The sequence below is a fragment of the Artemia sp. Qi Xiang Cuo genome, chromosome 7, assembly GCF_049724085.1.
Source record: "Artemia sp. Qi Xiang Cuo chromosome 7, ASM4972408v1, whole genome shotgun sequence".
Classification (NCBI taxonomy): domain Eukaryota; kingdom Metazoa; phylum Arthropoda; class Branchiopoda; order Anostraca; family Artemiidae; genus Artemia; species Artemia sp. Qi Xiang Cuo.
This window is the reverse complement of record NC_142800.1, coordinates 28,143,117-28,161,606: the sequence shown is the minus strand read 5'-3', so window position 1 is coordinate 28,161,606 and position 18,490 is coordinate 28,143,117. Positions and strand designations below refer to the sequence as shown.

The 18,490-nt window shown below is 35.1% G+C and overlaps 2 protein-coding genes across 3 annotated transcripts in view; one reads left to right on the top strand and one right to left on the bottom strand.

The window, feature by feature from the left end:
- The window catches only part of LOC148950125 (uncharacterized), a 344,013-nt gene that overhangs the window by 40,094 nt on the left and 285,429 nt on the right, over window positions 1-18,490 (top strand). The window lies entirely within an intron of this gene.
- LOC148950128 (uncharacterized) overlaps window positions 1-18,490 on the bottom strand; it is a 67,169-nt gene that overhangs the window by 36,423 nt on the left and 12,256 nt on the right. The window contains exon 3 of one of the 2 annotated variants that reach the window (XM_089091461.1): window positions 10,862-11,059. The exons of the other annotated variant lie outside the window; for it this stretch is intronic. Within the exon in view, the coding sequence (XP_088947587.1) occupies window positions 10,862-11,059 (198 nt within the window). The remainder of the gene's footprint in view (window positions 1-10,861; window positions 11,060-18,490) is intronic. 2 annotated transcript variants of the gene reach the window in all.

The following is an 18,490-nucleotide window of genomic DNA, read 5'->3' as shown; positions in this document are numbered from 1 at the left end:
GGCTAGTGCCCTTTTGAATAGTCGAAAGTGATTCGAGTGCAACTAGCCCAGTCCCCACCCACGCCCATCATTTCCCCAAACACATCCAATCAAAATTTTGAGATAGCCATTTTGTTCAACGTAGTTGATTTCCAGATAGAAAATATATTTTTGAGGAGGATACTCCCCCACAACCCTCATGGTAAGGGTTTTAAGTTATACCCTGGGGGTATATAAGGTTCTTATAGGAGGCGTTGTCGTAGAAACTTCAAAAAAGGCTCATTCGATTGGAAATTCAAAAAGCTAGTGCCCTTATTAATAGTTGAAAGTGACTGGAGGGAAACTAGCCCCCGCCACGCCCATTATTCCCCCAAACACATCCAATCAAAATTTTGAGATAGCCGTTTTGTTCAGCGTAGTTGATTTCCAGATAGAAAATATATTTTTGAGGAGGACACTCCCCCACAACCCTTGCAAGGGTTTTAAGTTATGCCCTGGGGGCATATAAGGTTTTTATAGAAGGCGTTATCATAGAAACTCCAAAAAAGGCTCATTCAATTGGAAATTCAAAGGAATAGTGCCCTTTTTAATAATCAGAAATGATTGGAGGGCAACTAGCCCTCGGGCAAGGGTTTTAAGTTATGCGTTGGGGGCATATAAGGTTTTTATAGAAGGTGTTGTCATAGAAACTTCAAAACAGGCTCATTCGATCGGAAATTAAAGGGCTAGTACCCTTTTTAATAGCCCAAAGTGGTTGGAGTGCAACTAGCCCCCCACCCACGCCCTTCATTTCCCCAAACACATCCAATCAAAATTTTGAGATAGCCATTTTGTTCAGCGTAGTTGATTTCAAGATAGAAAATACGTTTTTGAGGAGGACACTCCCCCAGAACCTTCAGGGCAAGGGTTTTAAGTTAGGCCCTGGGGGCATATAAGGTTTTTATTGAAGGGTTTGTTGTAGAAGCTTCAAAAAGGCTCATTCGATTGGAAATTCAAAGGGATAGTGCCCTTTTTTAATAGTCGAAAGTGATTGGAGGGGAAATATCCCTCCCCCCCCCACGCCCATCATTCCCCCAAACACATCCATTCAAAATTTTGAGCAAGTCATTTTGTTCAGCGTAATTTATTTTCACATAGAAAACATGTTTTTGAGGAGGATAATCCCCCACAACCTCAGGACAAGGGTTTTAAGTTATGCCCTGGGGTCATATAAGGTTTTTATAGAAGGCGTTATCATAAAAACTTCAAAAAAGGCTCATTCGATTGGAAATTCAAAGGGATAGTGCCCTTTTTAATAGTCGAAAGTGATTGGAGGGCAACTAGCCCCCCACGCCCAACACAACCCCAAAAACAACCAATAAAAATGTTGACATAGACATTTAGTTAAGCGTAGTTGATTTCCAGATAGAAAATATGTTTTTGAGGAGGACTATCCCCCAAAACCCTCAGGGCAAGGGTTTTAAGTTATGCCCTGGGGGCTTATAAGGTTTTTATAGAAAGCGTTGTTATAGAAATTTAAAAAAATGCTCCATCTAGTGAAAAATCAATGTGATTAGTAACTTTTTAATTGACAAAACATATGCTAAGTTAGATAGCCCCCCTCCCCCCACGATAATTGTTTTTCTCCACACATCCCCTCAAAATTTTGAGACAGCCCGTGTTTTCCGAATTTACGATATCACTAGAGATCCAATAAGTTTTATAAGGACAATCTCCCAAACCCCTACTGGCAAGGGTTTTAAGTTAATCCCTGGGGGCATATAAAGTTTTTATAGATGGTGTTGTCGTAGAAACTTCAAAAAAGGCTCATTCAACTAGAATTTGAAAGGGCTAGTGCCCTTTTTAATAGTCGAAAGTGATGTTATTTGGGCGATTTTCTTAAGCGTAGTTGATTTCCAGATAGAAAATATATGATAGGTTTATATATTAATAGATAGGTTTCGATGTGTTATTGTTTTCTTAGTTGTGCAATAAAATTAGTGAAAACAGGACCACTAACTAGAAGGATTTGCACAGCCAGTCCCGTCCGCCCACCTCTTTGCACTAAACCCGACCCCCTCCTCCCATTTGTTGCGCAAATGGGAGGATAGCTCCATATACTGCTTGTTATGGTGACCTCTTTTATAAAGCTATTTTAGTTTTTTTTTAATTAATGTTTTCTGTTACTACGTCTTTGACAATAGAAAACCAAAGGTCATAAAGACCATAAGACTTTAATGTTTTATTTGGTCTTTTTCTAAAAACTCCTCATTTTGCTATGCACAGCCAGCCCTACTCGCCCAGCCCTTAGCATTAAACCCCACCCCCTAATATCCTCCCATTTGCCGCGAAAATAGGAGTATAGGTTTATATATTTCAATTATTACATAATTCTTGCTAGATAATAAAAGAATTTTTTCTGTTTGTAGATTTTGCCTCCATATAAAAGTATTTCCTTATTGCCATAAAGCAATAAGGAAATTCTTCAAATGGACAAGATCAAATTTGGAATAGCTATTTTAGTTCAAAATATTCCTAAGGCAAAAAAATTACAGTGACATATAAAGGTTTTTATGAAGAAAATAGGACTGAAAATTGACTGATCATTTGACTGAAAATTGAAAGTTCGTGTTCACTTTTTAAGAGTCAAAAGAGATTGGAGGGTAACTCGCCCCCCCCCTCCGCCAAGCCCTATATGCATCAGATAAAGATTTTGAGATAGACATTTTGTTAAAATAGTTCGAAATTCTGATAACAAAAAACTCCGGTGTCGACACAGCCCATCAGGGCCCGGGGGTAGGCGTTTTAAGTTATGCCCCGGGGCATAACTTAATCAGGGGGGGTTATAAATTGTGGGAAGGGGTTTTATATGGGAAGAACACATAGTAAATCTATTATAATTATCCAATTATAAGGTTAAAATACATACTCTGAGATCGGTGCAAAATTGCTTTGGCACACAAAATCCTATTAAGGTCAATTCCAAACAGTCGTGATCCTTTTTTGTCAGCAAGTGAAATGGTCTAAACCCCCTTATTGGAGCTAGTTTTTCAATCCATTCATTGTTGTCAATCGCTGTCCACAAGTTATGCAAGCTGTCTATTGTTCATATATAAGGTTTTTATCAAAGGGGTAATCGTATAGACTTTGAAAAAGCCTCATTTGATTTAAATTGAAAGGTCTAGATATGTTTTTTAAAGTCAAGAATAATCCGAAAGTACGTACCCCCCCCGTGCCATAAAAACTTGAAACTTTTTGCAATAAAAAAAGAACAAAAATTAGTTAAAAAAACTGCGAAAAATAAGTTTCTCAAAGAAAAGTAAAAGCCATTTTAAACTTAAGATTAGCATATACAAATACCTGTTAAAATTCAAACTCAAAACGACCAGAAATCACTATTAAAGAATAAATGAAACCCAAAACGAACAGAAATTAAATAAACAATCATAGCAAAAAACATACAACAAGTAATAATATAAATGAATAATATGATCTTAAAGCGAGTAATGCTTAGATTGAATATGAAAATGAAGCTTAAAACGAAAACAAATATTGTGCTATTAAAGTATAAATGAAACTTAAAACGAACAGAAATTAAATAAACATTCAATGCGAACAAACATACAATATATATATTAATGTAAATGAATAAATAAATCTTAAAACGAGTGAAACTTAAAAAGAATATGCAAATCTAGTTTGAATCGAATAAATATAACTACGAACAAGAGTTTGGGTATCGCCTCACTGCAGAAGCCTAAAACCTACTGCGTCATTGTCTCTTTACTGAAAACTAATTATATTAAAAATTTTTTCTTTTTTACTTAATATTGAAAATAAATATTAAAATTAAAGTAAAATGTTGAACTGATTAGCTTTTAGCAATTAATATCATTGTGCATCAAATATTCAGTTTAAGTTATTAGTTCTTTTCAAAATTGGTCAAGACAAATAGTTTCAATACAAACAAAATTTGGATACTGCCCCCTTCTTTAACTGTAATAACCTAAAGCCTTCTGTGTCATTGGTGCTTCACTGAAAAAGAATTACTCGTATATTACAAATTTTTTATTTTTCAGTTCTTACAGCATTGAAAATGAAAATAAACACGACAGTGAAAAAAAAATCTTGAACTGATGGATCTTCCAACAATTAATATCATCATTATATATCTAATATTCAATTTGATTTTGTTTATACTTTCCAAGACTGTTCAAGACTCATATAGTTTTGCCATTTTTTTTAACTCTGCCATTTTTTTCTAACTAAGCGTTTTGGTTTGTTATGAATACATTCTATGGCTTCTAGGCATTTCTATTTGAGCGGAAAACTGCATCTCAAAACTTTGTGGAACATGCATTTTCTTGCATGAAACTCCAAAATATAATAAAATGTCAATTTTCGGAGTGTTCCACCACTCGCAAGCAAGTGCCATTGGTATTTTTGAATCCGCTTGGTCAATTTAGGGGGTGGAGGGTAGGCTAATTCTCGTAGCAGCCCCATTCCGTCGTGGTATGATTCACATTTTCAACACCTTGCGTCCGGACTATCATATAATCTACCAAGCATACAACTACCCCAAATCAGTATCAATAAATAAATGAAACCCAAAACGAACAAAAATTAAAATAAATATTAGAGTCAAACTCAAAACGAGCATATATTAATATGAGTAGGGTTCTAAACCCCTATACTTTCTAAAAGCCAGAATATAATTTGTACTTTACTAAAAAAAATTCAAATGAATTTACTGAAAAAAAATGTGCATTGCCAGTTTAATATACATATGCTGATATTTATTCCCTCAAATCTTAATTAATTTGTGATTTCTTAAAGTTACAAAAGTGAGAAAATTTCAAAGAATTGTTTTCAGTAAAGCGCCAATGACGCAGTAGGTTTCAGGCTTCTGCAGTGAGGCGATACCCAAACTCTTGTTTGTAGTTATTTTTATTCGATTCAAACTGAATTTGCATATTGTTTTTAAGTTTCACTTGTTTTAAAATTTATTTATTCATTTACATTAATATATATTGTATGTTTGTTCGCATTGATTGTTTATCTAATTTCTGTTCGTTTTATGTTTCATTTATACTTTAATAGCAAAATGCTTGTTTTCGTTTTAAGCTATATTTTCATATTCAATATAAGCATTACTCGCTTTAAGATCTACTTATACATTTATATTATTACTTGTTGTATATTTTTTGCTATGATTGTTTATTTAATTTCTGTTCGTTTTGGGTTTCATTTATTCTTTAATAGTAATTTCTGGTCGTTTTGAGTCTGTATTTTAACAGGTATTTGTATCTCCTGAGCTTAAGTTTAAAATGGCCTTTACTTTTCTTTGAAAAACTTATTTTTCGGAAAGTTTTTTTTAATTAATTTCAAGAAAGAGTTTGTTACTTACTTGCAATTTTTTCATAATTTCTTGATTGAAATTTCTGTATTGTGTCTCCAAGAGGTGAATTCAAGAATGAGTTGGTTACTTACTTACAATTTTTCCATAATTTCTCGAATGAAATGTCTGTATTGTCTATCCAAAGGGCGAATTCAAGAAAGAGTTTTTTACTTACTTAAAATTTTTTCATATTTCCTTGAATAAAATTTATGTATTATGTATTCAAGAGGTGAATTCAAGAAAGAGTTTGTTACTTACTTACAATTTTTTCATAATTTTATGAATGAAATTTCTGTACTGTGTATCCAAGAGGTGAATTCAAGAAAGAGTTTGTTACTTACTTACAATTTTTTCATAATTTCATGAATGAAATTTCTGTATTGTGTATGAAAGAGGAGAATACAAGAAAGAGTTTGTTACTTACTTGCAATTTTTCATAATTTCTTGAACAAAATGTCTGTATTGTGTATCCAAGAGGTGAATTCAAGAAAGAGTGCGTTACTTACTTACAATTTTTTCATAATTTCTTGAATGAAATGTCTGTATTGTGTATCCAAGAGGTGATTTCAAGAAGGAGTTTTTTAGCTACTTAAATTTTTTTCATAATTTCTTGAATGATATTTCTGTATTATGTATCCAAGAGGTGAATTCCTGAAAGAGTTTGTTACTTACTTACAATTGTTTCATAATTCCTTGAATGAAATTTCCGTATTGTGTATCAAAGAGGCGAATCCAAGAAAGAGTTTGTTAATTACTTACAATTTTTTCATAATTTCTTTAATGAAAGTTCTGTATTGTATATCCAAGAGGTTAATTCAAAAAAGAGTTTGTGTCACGATAAGTGAAGCTAAATGAACCTAACTTTTTTCATTTCTCTAGCTACGCCCTTGTGCTTGAGTGGGTGTGCTGCCACCTATAACTAAAGGCGAAAAAGGCAGCAGATCTTTTTTTTGCTAAAAATATCTGTGTAGTTGAAATTGTTCTATGTAGTAGTACTTTATTTTTTCATGTCTTTTAGAAAATTCAGAACTGAAGTGGAATATTCTTATTAATTTTGTTTGAAAAAATTAGAATTGAATTGTAACTTTTTTGTTTTCTTTGAGAAAATTCATTTTTCATAATTTCTTGAATGAAATTTCTGTACTGCGTATCCAAGAGGTGAATTCAAGAAAGAATTAGTTACTAACTTACAATTTGTTCATAATTTCTTGAATGAGTTTTCTGTATTGTGTATCCAAGAGGTGAATTCAAGAAGGAGTATGTCACTTACTTACAATTTTTTCATAATTTCTTGAATGAAATTTCTGTATTGTGTATCCAAGAGGTGAACTCAAGAAACCATCTAAATTCATTGTGGGGAGGACTCATGAAACCCATAGAATTCATTGGGGGGAGGAGTCTTAAAATCCTCGGTATCTGTTGCATGCAAATGAAGCGTAGAAATTGTTACGTAACTTAACTTGTATAATATTACATGTTTGCTAATATCATCATAAGAAATTTAATGTTTTGAATTCATTCCATGAAATGATTCAACATTTTTTCTTTTGACATAACACTTATTGTGTTTCCGGGTCAAACACAACTTTTGGTATGGTTTCAGTCGCGTCGTTCCTATGAGCAAGCATAGAGTACGATTGGTAAAACCACAAGCATATTTCATGTCATTCTTTCATAATTTCTTGAATGAAATGTCTATATTGAGTATCCAAGAGGCAAATTCAAGAAAGAGATTGTTGCGACTTTATTAAAAATCAAATATTATTAATAGAATCAGATGTATTTTAAAGGTGGATGTCCCTGTTTCTGAGAACTGAAAACTTTCTCTGCCTGTTTGTCTGGACGGGTATTTGCTTGCCTGTGGAGATTTTTGAGAAAAAAAAATTCAGGTCATCTCTCTCAGACTTTGGTGAACTTTCTTTTAACCTATCTCATTTTTTTATTATATCCTCTATGAGCCTGCTAGTAGTAGTATCTATATTTCTGAAAATTCCCTTTCTTACATCTCCAACCTTTTAATAGATATTCTAAGCGTTTGAGGTACTAGCGTACCCTAAAAATAATGGAAATATAACAAAGTAATGTATAATATATTTTTAGTGAAGTAATGAGATGTAGAATAGTAATATAAAAAAAATGTTTCATACATTTTTAACATCGTTGAACAACCTTATACATTCTGAATCTGCTCCATAAAATAATTCATTGGGTTCTCTCTTGATATTGCCATCGCTAGAGATATCCATCTTGTCTGTGTCTCCTCTTCAGATCTTACTTTTCTGCTATATCAAACCTCCTTTTGTGAGAGCTTCCTTGTGCTCCTGATATTCCTTGTAATGGAGAGGATGTCCTTTGTTTGTATTGTTTCTTGTAATATTGGTCACTCTCTTCCACTGGAGAAATTGATGATCTTATCCTTTTTCTCACCATTTCGTCAAAGATTCTTCTTCTCATTTCTTGCAGATCGTCCTCTTCTATTTCATTTTCTATGATTTATAAATTTGCTGCATTACTCTCATACGAATTACTGAAGTCATGATTGTAACCATTACAAATAGCACACTCACAATAAAAAGATATTTCTAACTCAGCACTTTGATCCATGTTAAAATCTGCTATGTTGTTGATTGATGTAACTTTAGTTCTCAAATGGTACAGCGGCGTGGTGTCGATAACCGCCCACAAAGTACCATAGGGAAAGCCACATAGTGTCGATGAGTATCCATAGAGTACCATTGGTTGGGCCGCAATCATATTTTGTGTAATTCTAAGATACTTACAAAAAAAATTGAATAATTTTCTGTAAAAAAAAAATTCAGTCCAAAAAAAAGTGCTACTACAAACATTATTTTTATAATAGTAAAAGTCACGACTAATATTTCTACATCATTCTCATTTTGAAGTTGTTAAATATTAAATGATAATTTTATATGTTTTAAGTATGTTTATGTCAATCGAAGACATTAAAAAAAAATTGAAATAAATTACCATGTTAAAAACGTTATAAAAAAACTTCAAAAAAAGATAAGAAAATGGAAGGATGGGCCCAAAAAGTTGGAAGGAGTGGGGCCCCTTGGAGGTTGGGGAGAAGTGACTTTTGGATTTCGAGGTCCTTGATGGTTAGGGTCATTGGTGGTTGCGGTCCTTGATGGTTCAAATGCATAACCATCTCGCTAGTTGATTTCTAAGGATTGTTCTGAATTTCTATATTAGAATTTTTTCCTTGGCATCTAGATCTCTATTTTCAAGTTTTTAGCATACTCTGATGCATATTTTATATTAACAACACTGCTCAAATGGTACTTGTGTATTATACAGAACACACCCGAGAAGTAAAGCTAGGTCAACGCACAAGGTCATCTTGGCACCCAAGACTCTATTACTTTCAACTTTTTAGCATACTCCAATGCTACAACATATTTTATATTGGCAACACTGCTCAACTGGTATTCGTGTATGATATAGAACATAGCCAAGAAGTAAAGCAAAGTTAAGTCACAAAATCTTCTTGTCATCATTAACCGTTTCCTTGGATTGATACCAATGATGTTATTCCAAATTTATATTGATTTGCGCAAGAGTTACCACCCCCTTGGACTTACCTTAACTGGTATGCAATTTAACCCTTTTAGTACTTTCATACAATCCAATTAAAAATGAGAATGTTATCGAGCTTTGTTTCATCCCTATTATTCAATCACCGATTAAGATCATTCAGAGCAGAGTTATGCCAATGGAATACCTTTTTCGCAAATTGAGTTAGCTTTACGCAAATGATACAACTTTTTTATATCACTAATATTGTATGCAATCATTAAACCTAGCTATGAGTCTATTGCACACTCAGCTTGGCTGTTAACCTCAGAAACCCCTCTGGCACGTAAATCTGTCTTTGTAACTGCAAAAAGTAGTCTGACAGGTAAATCTGTTAATTGATACTGGACGAGATGCAAGATACCTTTAAAGCTAGAAGTTATTAACCTGTTTGACAATTTTTGACTCATATCTAGTTCCAAAATATAGCGTGTTTGGTCGTATTATGCAATCTCGTCCCGGACTGAGTATATCCATACTACTTATATGTGGTCGTGTTTGCTATAAAGTTGTCTAGGGGATATTTTTGTGGGGGTGTAATTTTCCACAGAAGAAATTCTCCATGGGGGAATTTACGCGGGAGAATTCTACCATTTTGAAATTGGGTGGGGAAAATTTCCAGGAAAAACTTTCCATCGAGGGAGGATTTCTGGCCTAATTTGAAAAAAAACATTAAAAATCAAAAGAAAAACAGGTCTTTTTTTCAGAAGAAAGTAAGTTAAAGACAATTTTCCAGGCGGAATTGCCGCGATAGTTTTTTTTTGGGGAATTGTCAGCAGGGATGGAATTGTATGGGGGAAGGGCGATCTTACGCGGCTGAAACTTTCAAAGGAACAAATTTGTGGGGTAGATTTTTCATAGATAGAAATGGTGGATCCTCCAGCATTATTTGAAAAATGATCAGAAATTAAATAAATAAAACTAATTTTTTTCAACTAAAAGTGAGGAGCAACGTTAAAATGAACTTAACTGCCCCGTGTATGAAAGTGGATGCCCCTCCTCAATACCTCGCTCCTAATGCAAAATCTAACTTTTTATCCCAATTGTTTAAGAACAACTCTTGAAACACAAGAGCCGTTTAATTAAAGTCAGGAGATTTTTAAAAAACGAAAGGAAACTTTGGCGAAAAGAGCGAGGTATTGAGAAGGGGTTATCCCCCTTATATACGGAAAATTTATGTTCTTTTAAGTTTTAGTGTTGCTCCTTACTTTCAGTTGAAAACATTTTTTTTATATTTAATCACTGAAAGGCTGAACCAATTCTCAGGGGAAAATATTGACATGTTGCTGATTTTAGCAGCCAAATATAGCCAGTAGTTTATTTTCCTTTATCCTGAGCCAGAGTAATTCCAAATCAGGGTTTTTGTAATGTTCATTCTTCTAATGAAAGTTATCTATTTTATTACAAATTTAAATAATGTGCAATTAAAATTTAAATTAAAATGGGTAAAATACTCTTTATTTACAAATTTTGTTATTGAATTTTGCCGAACCCTGAAGTTAATCTGAGCAAAATGTTGATCAGAAATATTTAAATCGATATATCGAATATCGAAAGTAAAAATATCGATATATCGTTTAATTAAGATATCGCCCAGCACTAATGTGTACATCACTAGAATCATTATGACCAACAGCCCCATTCATGAAATTTAAGGAGGCTCTAGAGGGTCAATCATTTTGATCAAAAGATCAATTGACCTGTGATTCAATGAACTTTCAATCGACTCTCCAATCAACCCTTCAATCTCGACCAAAGTTACTCTAACAGACTGCTTTTGATCAAAATGATTGAGACATTCAAACCTTCTATCAATCACCGTCACAGGCATTAAAGAAGTGGCACAGATATACTACTCCAGGGAATTATGGCTTCAAAGAGAAATATATAAGCGTTGACTATTTCAAGTACCTTCATGTAATACTTCTGCATAACTATATCTGTCACATCCAGCATTTCTTGGCCACACACAGACTTGAAGAGCTGGACTGAACGCTGTTCCTGGTCCACAATCTCTCTCCAATGATTTTCCATGCACACATTGAATGTACTTATTGCATAAGGTTGAATGCGGATAGAGTTTGTTGTCAAACATTCCTTTGCAAACTTCTACAAAATAAAACTATCTCAGAAAGCACAAAGTTGTTTGCATTATCTCTATAATATTTATTGAGCGCCTTGAATTGAGATTAATGGACCCTTATTTGTGATTATTGAAGCCCTTTTCGGTAAGGTTTTCAAAACCATTGAATTCAATACTCGTTACATGCGCGAACAACATAGCATTTTCCGTTTCGAAGACGCAAAGAAAACTGAACGAGAAGCTGATAGTATGATGCTATTGTTGCTCTGAACAACAGAAAACCTTGCTGGATCAGTTTGCATGCCTTGCCAATTAAGCTGTTTATTGTTGCTATAAAAATGACTGATAGAAAATGGTGTTAATAAGACAAGTGCTACAGTTATAAAAATAAAAAGGCGCGACAGCAGATTTCACAGTCCAAACTGGCAGTGATAATTTCCCTTACATTGTCCCTTGGCCAGGAAGTACAGTGGGGGACTATGGGCCAGCTATCTTGTGCTTTGGCACACATTCCCTGCTTACCTTCCTCAAGTTTCTCCATGTACCCGTTTGGAGCTGGTTCGACTCTGGCTGATCTTACAGATCATGCCACCGGCAGCCGTCTAAAACCAGATAGTTGTTGACACTCTGACTTGAGTCCTCGACCTGTAGGCCATAGGATTACATGTCCAGCACCATAACCACTCGGCAAGGACATTTTAGAAGCATAGACATTGAATTTTAATTGTAAAAAGTAAGATTTAAAATATCAGCTCCCCTTTGCTTAAACACAAAACTGTGTCTATGTCTTGATACCCTTTCGCTTCTAATCCAATCTGATTCGCAATGTTTAGCACAGCATAAATATTATACAGTAGCGAAAATTCCTGTACTCTCCATTAAAGATTTTTGGGACACATCAGTCGCATATCTCTCTTAATGATTCCGCCTTCGCACACGCGCCATTACTAGTTTTTAGCAACATATATACGCTTTGATCTGATTGAATACCAAGTAGCAACGGAACGTTTGGTAACTTACCAAAGCGCGCGCTGTGATGTGTCCCGTTTCTGAATCAAGTTTTCGCTACTGTTTAATATCTATACTGTGGTGCTTAGTAGGTTTGATAACTTTATCAAAGGCAAGTTATTATCAAGTTTTTTGAAAATTTCATCTGGCAATGTAGGTAAACAAAACATAGTCTTAGCATTCTGAGAATTTGCCGATACTCATACCCTAATTTAGTGTATTCATTCTATGCCACTTTCTAACAGTGGGTGGCGCTTACCCTCCCTCTGGCGACTAACTTCCCCGGGCAATACCCCCCCCCCCGTGAAATATACACCCACGGAAAATACCCTCCCCCCTCCCCCGCGAAAAATACACCCACGGACAATCACCCCACCGCGAAAAATACGTCGCCCAGAAAATACCCCCCCCCCGTGGAAAATACCCCCCCCCACCGGAAAATATACCCCGTGGAAAATAAGGCTTTTCAAATTTGAGAGTTTTATTTGAATTTTAATTTTTTAATTTCCGCAGGAGGAAGGAGTTTTGCTACTTGTGTATTATGGGCAACACTCAAGTTTACGCTGTGTAAAATTCGAGAACAAAGTCGGTTTCTTTGTTAGTTTTTCAGCTTAGCGCGAGACAAGACAAAGACAAGTGACAGAATATATGGAAAATACATAATTTAGGCTATATATTTGCATATAAAGGTGGGAGAGAGTCAAGTATTTGGATAGCTTGACGTCAGAAAACAATTCTTATTTCATAATATGCAGAATAATTGCACCTACTTTATCCCCCCCCCTAATGTGCAAATATATAGCCCAAATTTGTTTCTAAAGTAACGAAGAAACGAGTTTGTTCTCGAGTTTACACATCGTAATCTTGAGTCAGCTTAGGCAACGAATAGGCACTATTTGAAAGATAAAGATGGCCTTAAACGATTGTTTGCCTGTTATTTCAAACAAATTTATGGTCCTATGTCAATTCTAAATTCTTGGCCAACCTTTTTAAGACCATAGGCGGGCGTGCCATGTTTGCCTCTCATTACAGGCAATCTAAGGGTCTTATGTCGATTTTAATTTCTTGGTCAACATGCCTGAGACTCTAGGCAGGTATGCCTTTCCAAAAACTAACAAACAAGTATTTGTCTAATAAGAGAGTCATGCATAATTCTGCCATTTACCCGTGCCCCAGCCATTTAAACATTTGCCTCTCAATTACTTGGACTATCGGTCTTGGCTTTTCTCTGTCTTCCAATTAGCCATGTCTTGATGCAACCTATGCAACCTACTGCAAAATACTTGATAACTTCAATTCAACACACAACAATCATACATACAACGATCACACAACACATCAAAAGACACAAGTATCGGATTTTTTCATGGAGAGAGAACTTTAAAGTAAAGAGAGAGGTCTTGAGGAGGAGGCAACCCCTTTCATATATGTAATAATTCCGGTTCCTTTTAAGGTTTGATGTTGTTCCTCACTTTCAGTTGAAAAACTTGTTTTTTTTTTATTATTTAATTACTTACAGATAGTAGGTTATTTGTTAATGGGAAACACAAGTTTTTTAAAGAATTAAATAAAAAAAAAGTTTTTTTTAAACTGAACGTAAGGAGCCACTTTAAAACTTAAAACGAACAGAAATTGTTCAGTCTGTGGAAGGGGCTGTCCCCTCCTCAACGCCTCGCTTCTTACGCTAAAGTTTGACTCTTTTTCACACCTTTGTTTTTTAGTACAATAAAAAATTAAGCGTAAAGAGCGAGGCGTTGAGGAGGGGACATCCCCTTTCATATACGGAATAATTTCTGTTCGTTGTTTTCAAGAGGGATGTTTTCTGGTAGTGGGGGGGGGCGGGGGTTATATGGGAGGATCTTTCGATGGAGGAAGTTTTCATGGGGGAAGGGATTTTGCTATGGAGGGGGCACCTGATTTCTCAGCATTATTTAAAAAACGATCAGAAATTGAATAAACCAGCTAGTTTCAAAATCAAGAAACTCTATGATGCGGGTTGGACTTGCATTTACAATTAAGGATCAAATAAGATACACAGTAAAGAAGGATTTAACTTGTTGGATTGAAGGTAAGATCGAAACTTTTTCTATTAAAATTGAAGTTTCGGAGAAGAATAAGTTGTAAGTTTGTTTAGTATACCGGCCATCTAGTGCTAATCCGGAGGATTTTCTTTACGATTTTGATAAGTTTATTTCCGATACAGCGGCAACTAAATTGGATCGGGTTTTAATTGGTGATTTTAATTTTAATCATCTTAACTTAAGTAGTTCTAACCTGGATTTTTGAAATCTTGTTTTGTCGCACAGTTTTTTTCCGGTAGCAGAAATACCGACACAAATTACTAGTCAGTCGGCTACCCTTACTGATAATATCTATTTATCGGCAAATCTTATACCGAAAAGTTATTGCGACATGATCATATGTACGGGTTCTGACCATCTTCCTTTGGCGTGCGTAATTCGGGACACTGGAAAAAAGGTTTTTAAAATGGAGGAAACGACAGTTAGGGATCTTAAGCCGGAAAATCTTGAACAGTTTCAAGAAGCGATAAGTAGAGTTTCTTGGGAGGAAGTTATGAATGAAAAAGAAAACGCATCGGTGGCGTTTGACACTTTTTTAGAAATATTGTCACCTATTTACGATAAGTGTTGCCCTGTGAAGGTTGTTCGTAAGAAGAAAAATGTCCTAAGGAAACCGTGGGTGACGAATAAAATTTTGGAAAAAATTAAACGGAACAGACTTTATCGGTTGTACCTAGATTCTCCAACGCAATAAAACCTTAAAGAATTCAGGAAACTTCGGAACAATGTGAACTCCCTCAGAAGGTCATCAATGAAACATTATTATTCAGAGAAGTTTCGTGATAAAAACGGTGATGTTAAGGGAACTTGGCAAGTGATAAATGAGGCACTACGTGGTAATAACACTATAGACTCAGTGGATGAACTTGTAATAGGTGAAAAACAAGTTAAAGGTAAGAAAGATGTTAGTGATGAGTTCTGTAAATATTTTTCAAATGTTGGAATTGATGTTAAAAATGATGTTGCTGACCATGGGTACAAAAACGAGCTGTTTATGATGAAGGTCGTTCCATGAAATTCGTAAAGTGCACTCAGTCTGATCTGGAGGACGCACTGAAAACAATAAAGTCGAATTCAGCAGGAATTGACGGTCTTAGCCTTAAGGCATTTAAGGCTGTCGCCGCTTACCTTGTGTCTTGTCTTCTATACTTGGTGATCCTATCTATGGAAAAAGGTCAGTTCCCAGATGCTTTAAAACAAGCAAAAATTATACCTTTACATAAAGTTGGCGACAAAAGAGAAATGTTAAACTGGAGACCTATATTGATTCTGCCACTGTTCTCAAAAATATTTGAAAAGGTTGTTCATAAGAAACTATATTCCTACCTTAATTATCTTGGGTTTTTATGTGACACGCAATTTGAATTCCGAAGATCTCATTCTTCTAGTCATGCAGTGCACCATCTTCTTGATGTTTTAAACAATGTATTCGAGAGCGGCTCTACTCCTTTAACTATTTTTATTGATTTTAAGAAAGCTTTTGGTACTGTTGATTTTGAGCTGTTGTTAGATAGGATGTCACATTTCGGGATTAAAGGAAATTGGATTGATTGGTTTCGTTCGTATTTGAATGGTAGATCAATGCATGTAGTAGTGGGGGATATTGTCAGTTCACCTCATCCTGTACTATGTGGAGTACCGCAAGGTTCTGTGTTAGGTCCGCTTTTATATTTAATGTACTTCAACACATTACGGTTCTACATTCCTGATGCCGCTATAACATCCTTTGCGGATGACACAGCTATAGCGATTGCTAGAAAGGCTTTGAGTGAGCTTGTTTCAAAAGCAAATGAAGTTCTTCTAAACCTGCATGTTTTTACTAGTCTTAGTTGCTTAACAATGAATGCGAGTAAAAGTAATTGCATGACTTTTAGTCATGCTGAAGATATTGATAATGTTTTCGGTTTAGTTAATTTTAATGTTACAGAGATTAAGCAGATATTTGATACAAGGTATCTTGGTTTTCAGATTGATTGTAATTTAAATTGGAAAAAAAACATAGTGAAATTGTATCGGTGAAAGTTGCGCGGGTTTTAGGGCTGATTACTACTACTACTAACAACTCATCGCAGCACCAAGCCGCCTGAGGCCAACACAGCTACGCACGCTCCTCCTCCACCCCAATCTATTCAAAGCCTCCCTTTTTACACACACCCACGAAGTTCCCATTTCCTTTAAATCTTTCTTTATGACGTCCTCCCAACCCAGACGGGGACGACCTGCTTTCCGTTTAGCCCTAGATGTTTGGCCGAAAAGAACAATCTTCGGCAATCTGTCATCCTTCATCCACACAACATGCCCTAACCACCTCAACCTTTCTTTCATTATAGACCTAGAAAGCGGTATTGAACCACATTTTTCGTATAGCCTATTGTTTGAAATACGGTCAGTCAGCCGGGTACCCAGAACAATCCTTAAGCAGTTTCTCTGGAAAACATCTAGCAAATATTCATCCGCTTTTCGGAGCGTCCATGCTTCAGAGCCATATTTGACCACTGTCATCACTGTAGCGTCTAAGATTCTAATCTTGGTTTGCAGACTTATCTTCCTATTCTTCCAGACTTTTTTTAACTGTGAAAAAACACCCTGAGCCTTGGCTATTCTATTTTCAACATCTTCACTGCTCCCACCATCTTTACTAATAATACTTCCAAGGTAAGTGAAACTGCCCACCTGATCAATCTTTTCATTACCCAACGTCACCTTTTTATCTTCACTTATTCCTAGCCTTAGTGACTTGGTCTTCCTAGCATTAATTTTCAAACCAATACTAGCACCCTGAACTCGCAAAACCTCTAAAACTTCATTCATTTTGCTCACACTTTCATCTAGGATGCTTAAATCATCAGCATAATCCAAGTCCAGGAGACTTTTTCCTCCCCATTTGATTCCGTGGTCTCCCATTGCCTTTCCTGTGCTCCTTAAAACAAAGTCCATCAAAATAATCCATATAAAGGGGGATAGAACACAATCCTGCTTAACTCCTGATTTAATACAAAACCAGCTGCTAACCTCATTTCCTACCTTAACTGCAGCAGTGTTATTCTCGTACATAGCACTAATCACTTTAATGTATTTGTCTGGTATACCATACAAGGATAAAACCTTTACTAAAGCTTCTCTATCAACAGAATCGAACGCTTGCTCATAATCTTATAAAACTGAGGAACAAAGGCGTTTGAAAACTTAGGTACTTCTCAATTATTAACCCAAAAGTGAAAATTTGGTCAACACATCCTCTACCTTTTCTAAAACCGCACTTCTCTTCTCTTAGAACTTTGTCTACTTAATCTATCAGTATAAAAAGTATAATATTAATAAGTAATTTTCTACCTACAGAGAAAAGAATAATGACTCGATAATTACCACACTCACTTTTATCACCATTCTTATAAAGTGGCTTAATTAAGGTTTTCCTAAAATCATTAGGTACTTCCCCTTTTTCAAAAATCATATTCATAATCTCCAATAACTTATTTCTAACCTCAGAGCCACCATATTTAAGAAACTCATTTACTACCCTATCAGCACCTGGAGCCTTATTATTCTTTAATCCTTTTAGTACTGTTGCTAATTCCTCCTCACAAAACAAATACTCCTTCACATCCAAGGTATCACAAACTTTTTAATTTTCCTCTATATTTTTTCCTGCAACTCTATCTTGGTTAAGCAAATTCTTAAAATGTTCGGCCCATCTCGCTTTAGCTTTTGTCTTATCGCTAATTGCCACCCCATTCCTATCTTTAACTGGGACAAGTCCGGATTGACTACTACCTCTCAATTTGTTAACGTGCCAGTACAATATTTTACTATTATGACGTCTAGCTGCATCTTCTAAATCCTCGGCAATTTTATCCATGTCCTCAACTTCACACCTCCTTCGTTCATATTTCAATGTTTTCTCCACTTTCTTTACATTTCTTTTGTTTTCATGCGATCTATCACTCAGATAATTCTTGTACAAGTCCTTTCTCCTTTCTATTAAACTTAAAGCTTTTTCACTAATAATCTTAGCTGCAGTTCTAGCTTTCTTCCCTAAGACACCTTCAGTAACTTCACAAATTATTTTTCTAAAATTATTCTAATCATCTTCCACATTATCAAATTTTAAACTCTCCAGTTTAGTATTCAACCGTTCCTGGAAAGTTTCTCTCAAATTCTCATCGTGGAGTCTACTAACATCATAACTTCCCGGGAGGTAATTACCCTTCCGATTTTTCAGCTTTAAATTAAGCCTTGACACTACTAGATGGTGATCTTTACTTTTAACATCAATAACAGCACTCCTATATAACCTAGTATCTTGTATTGATCCTGCCAGTCTTCTATTTACTATAAAATAATCAATAAGGTTTTCTGTCTTACCAT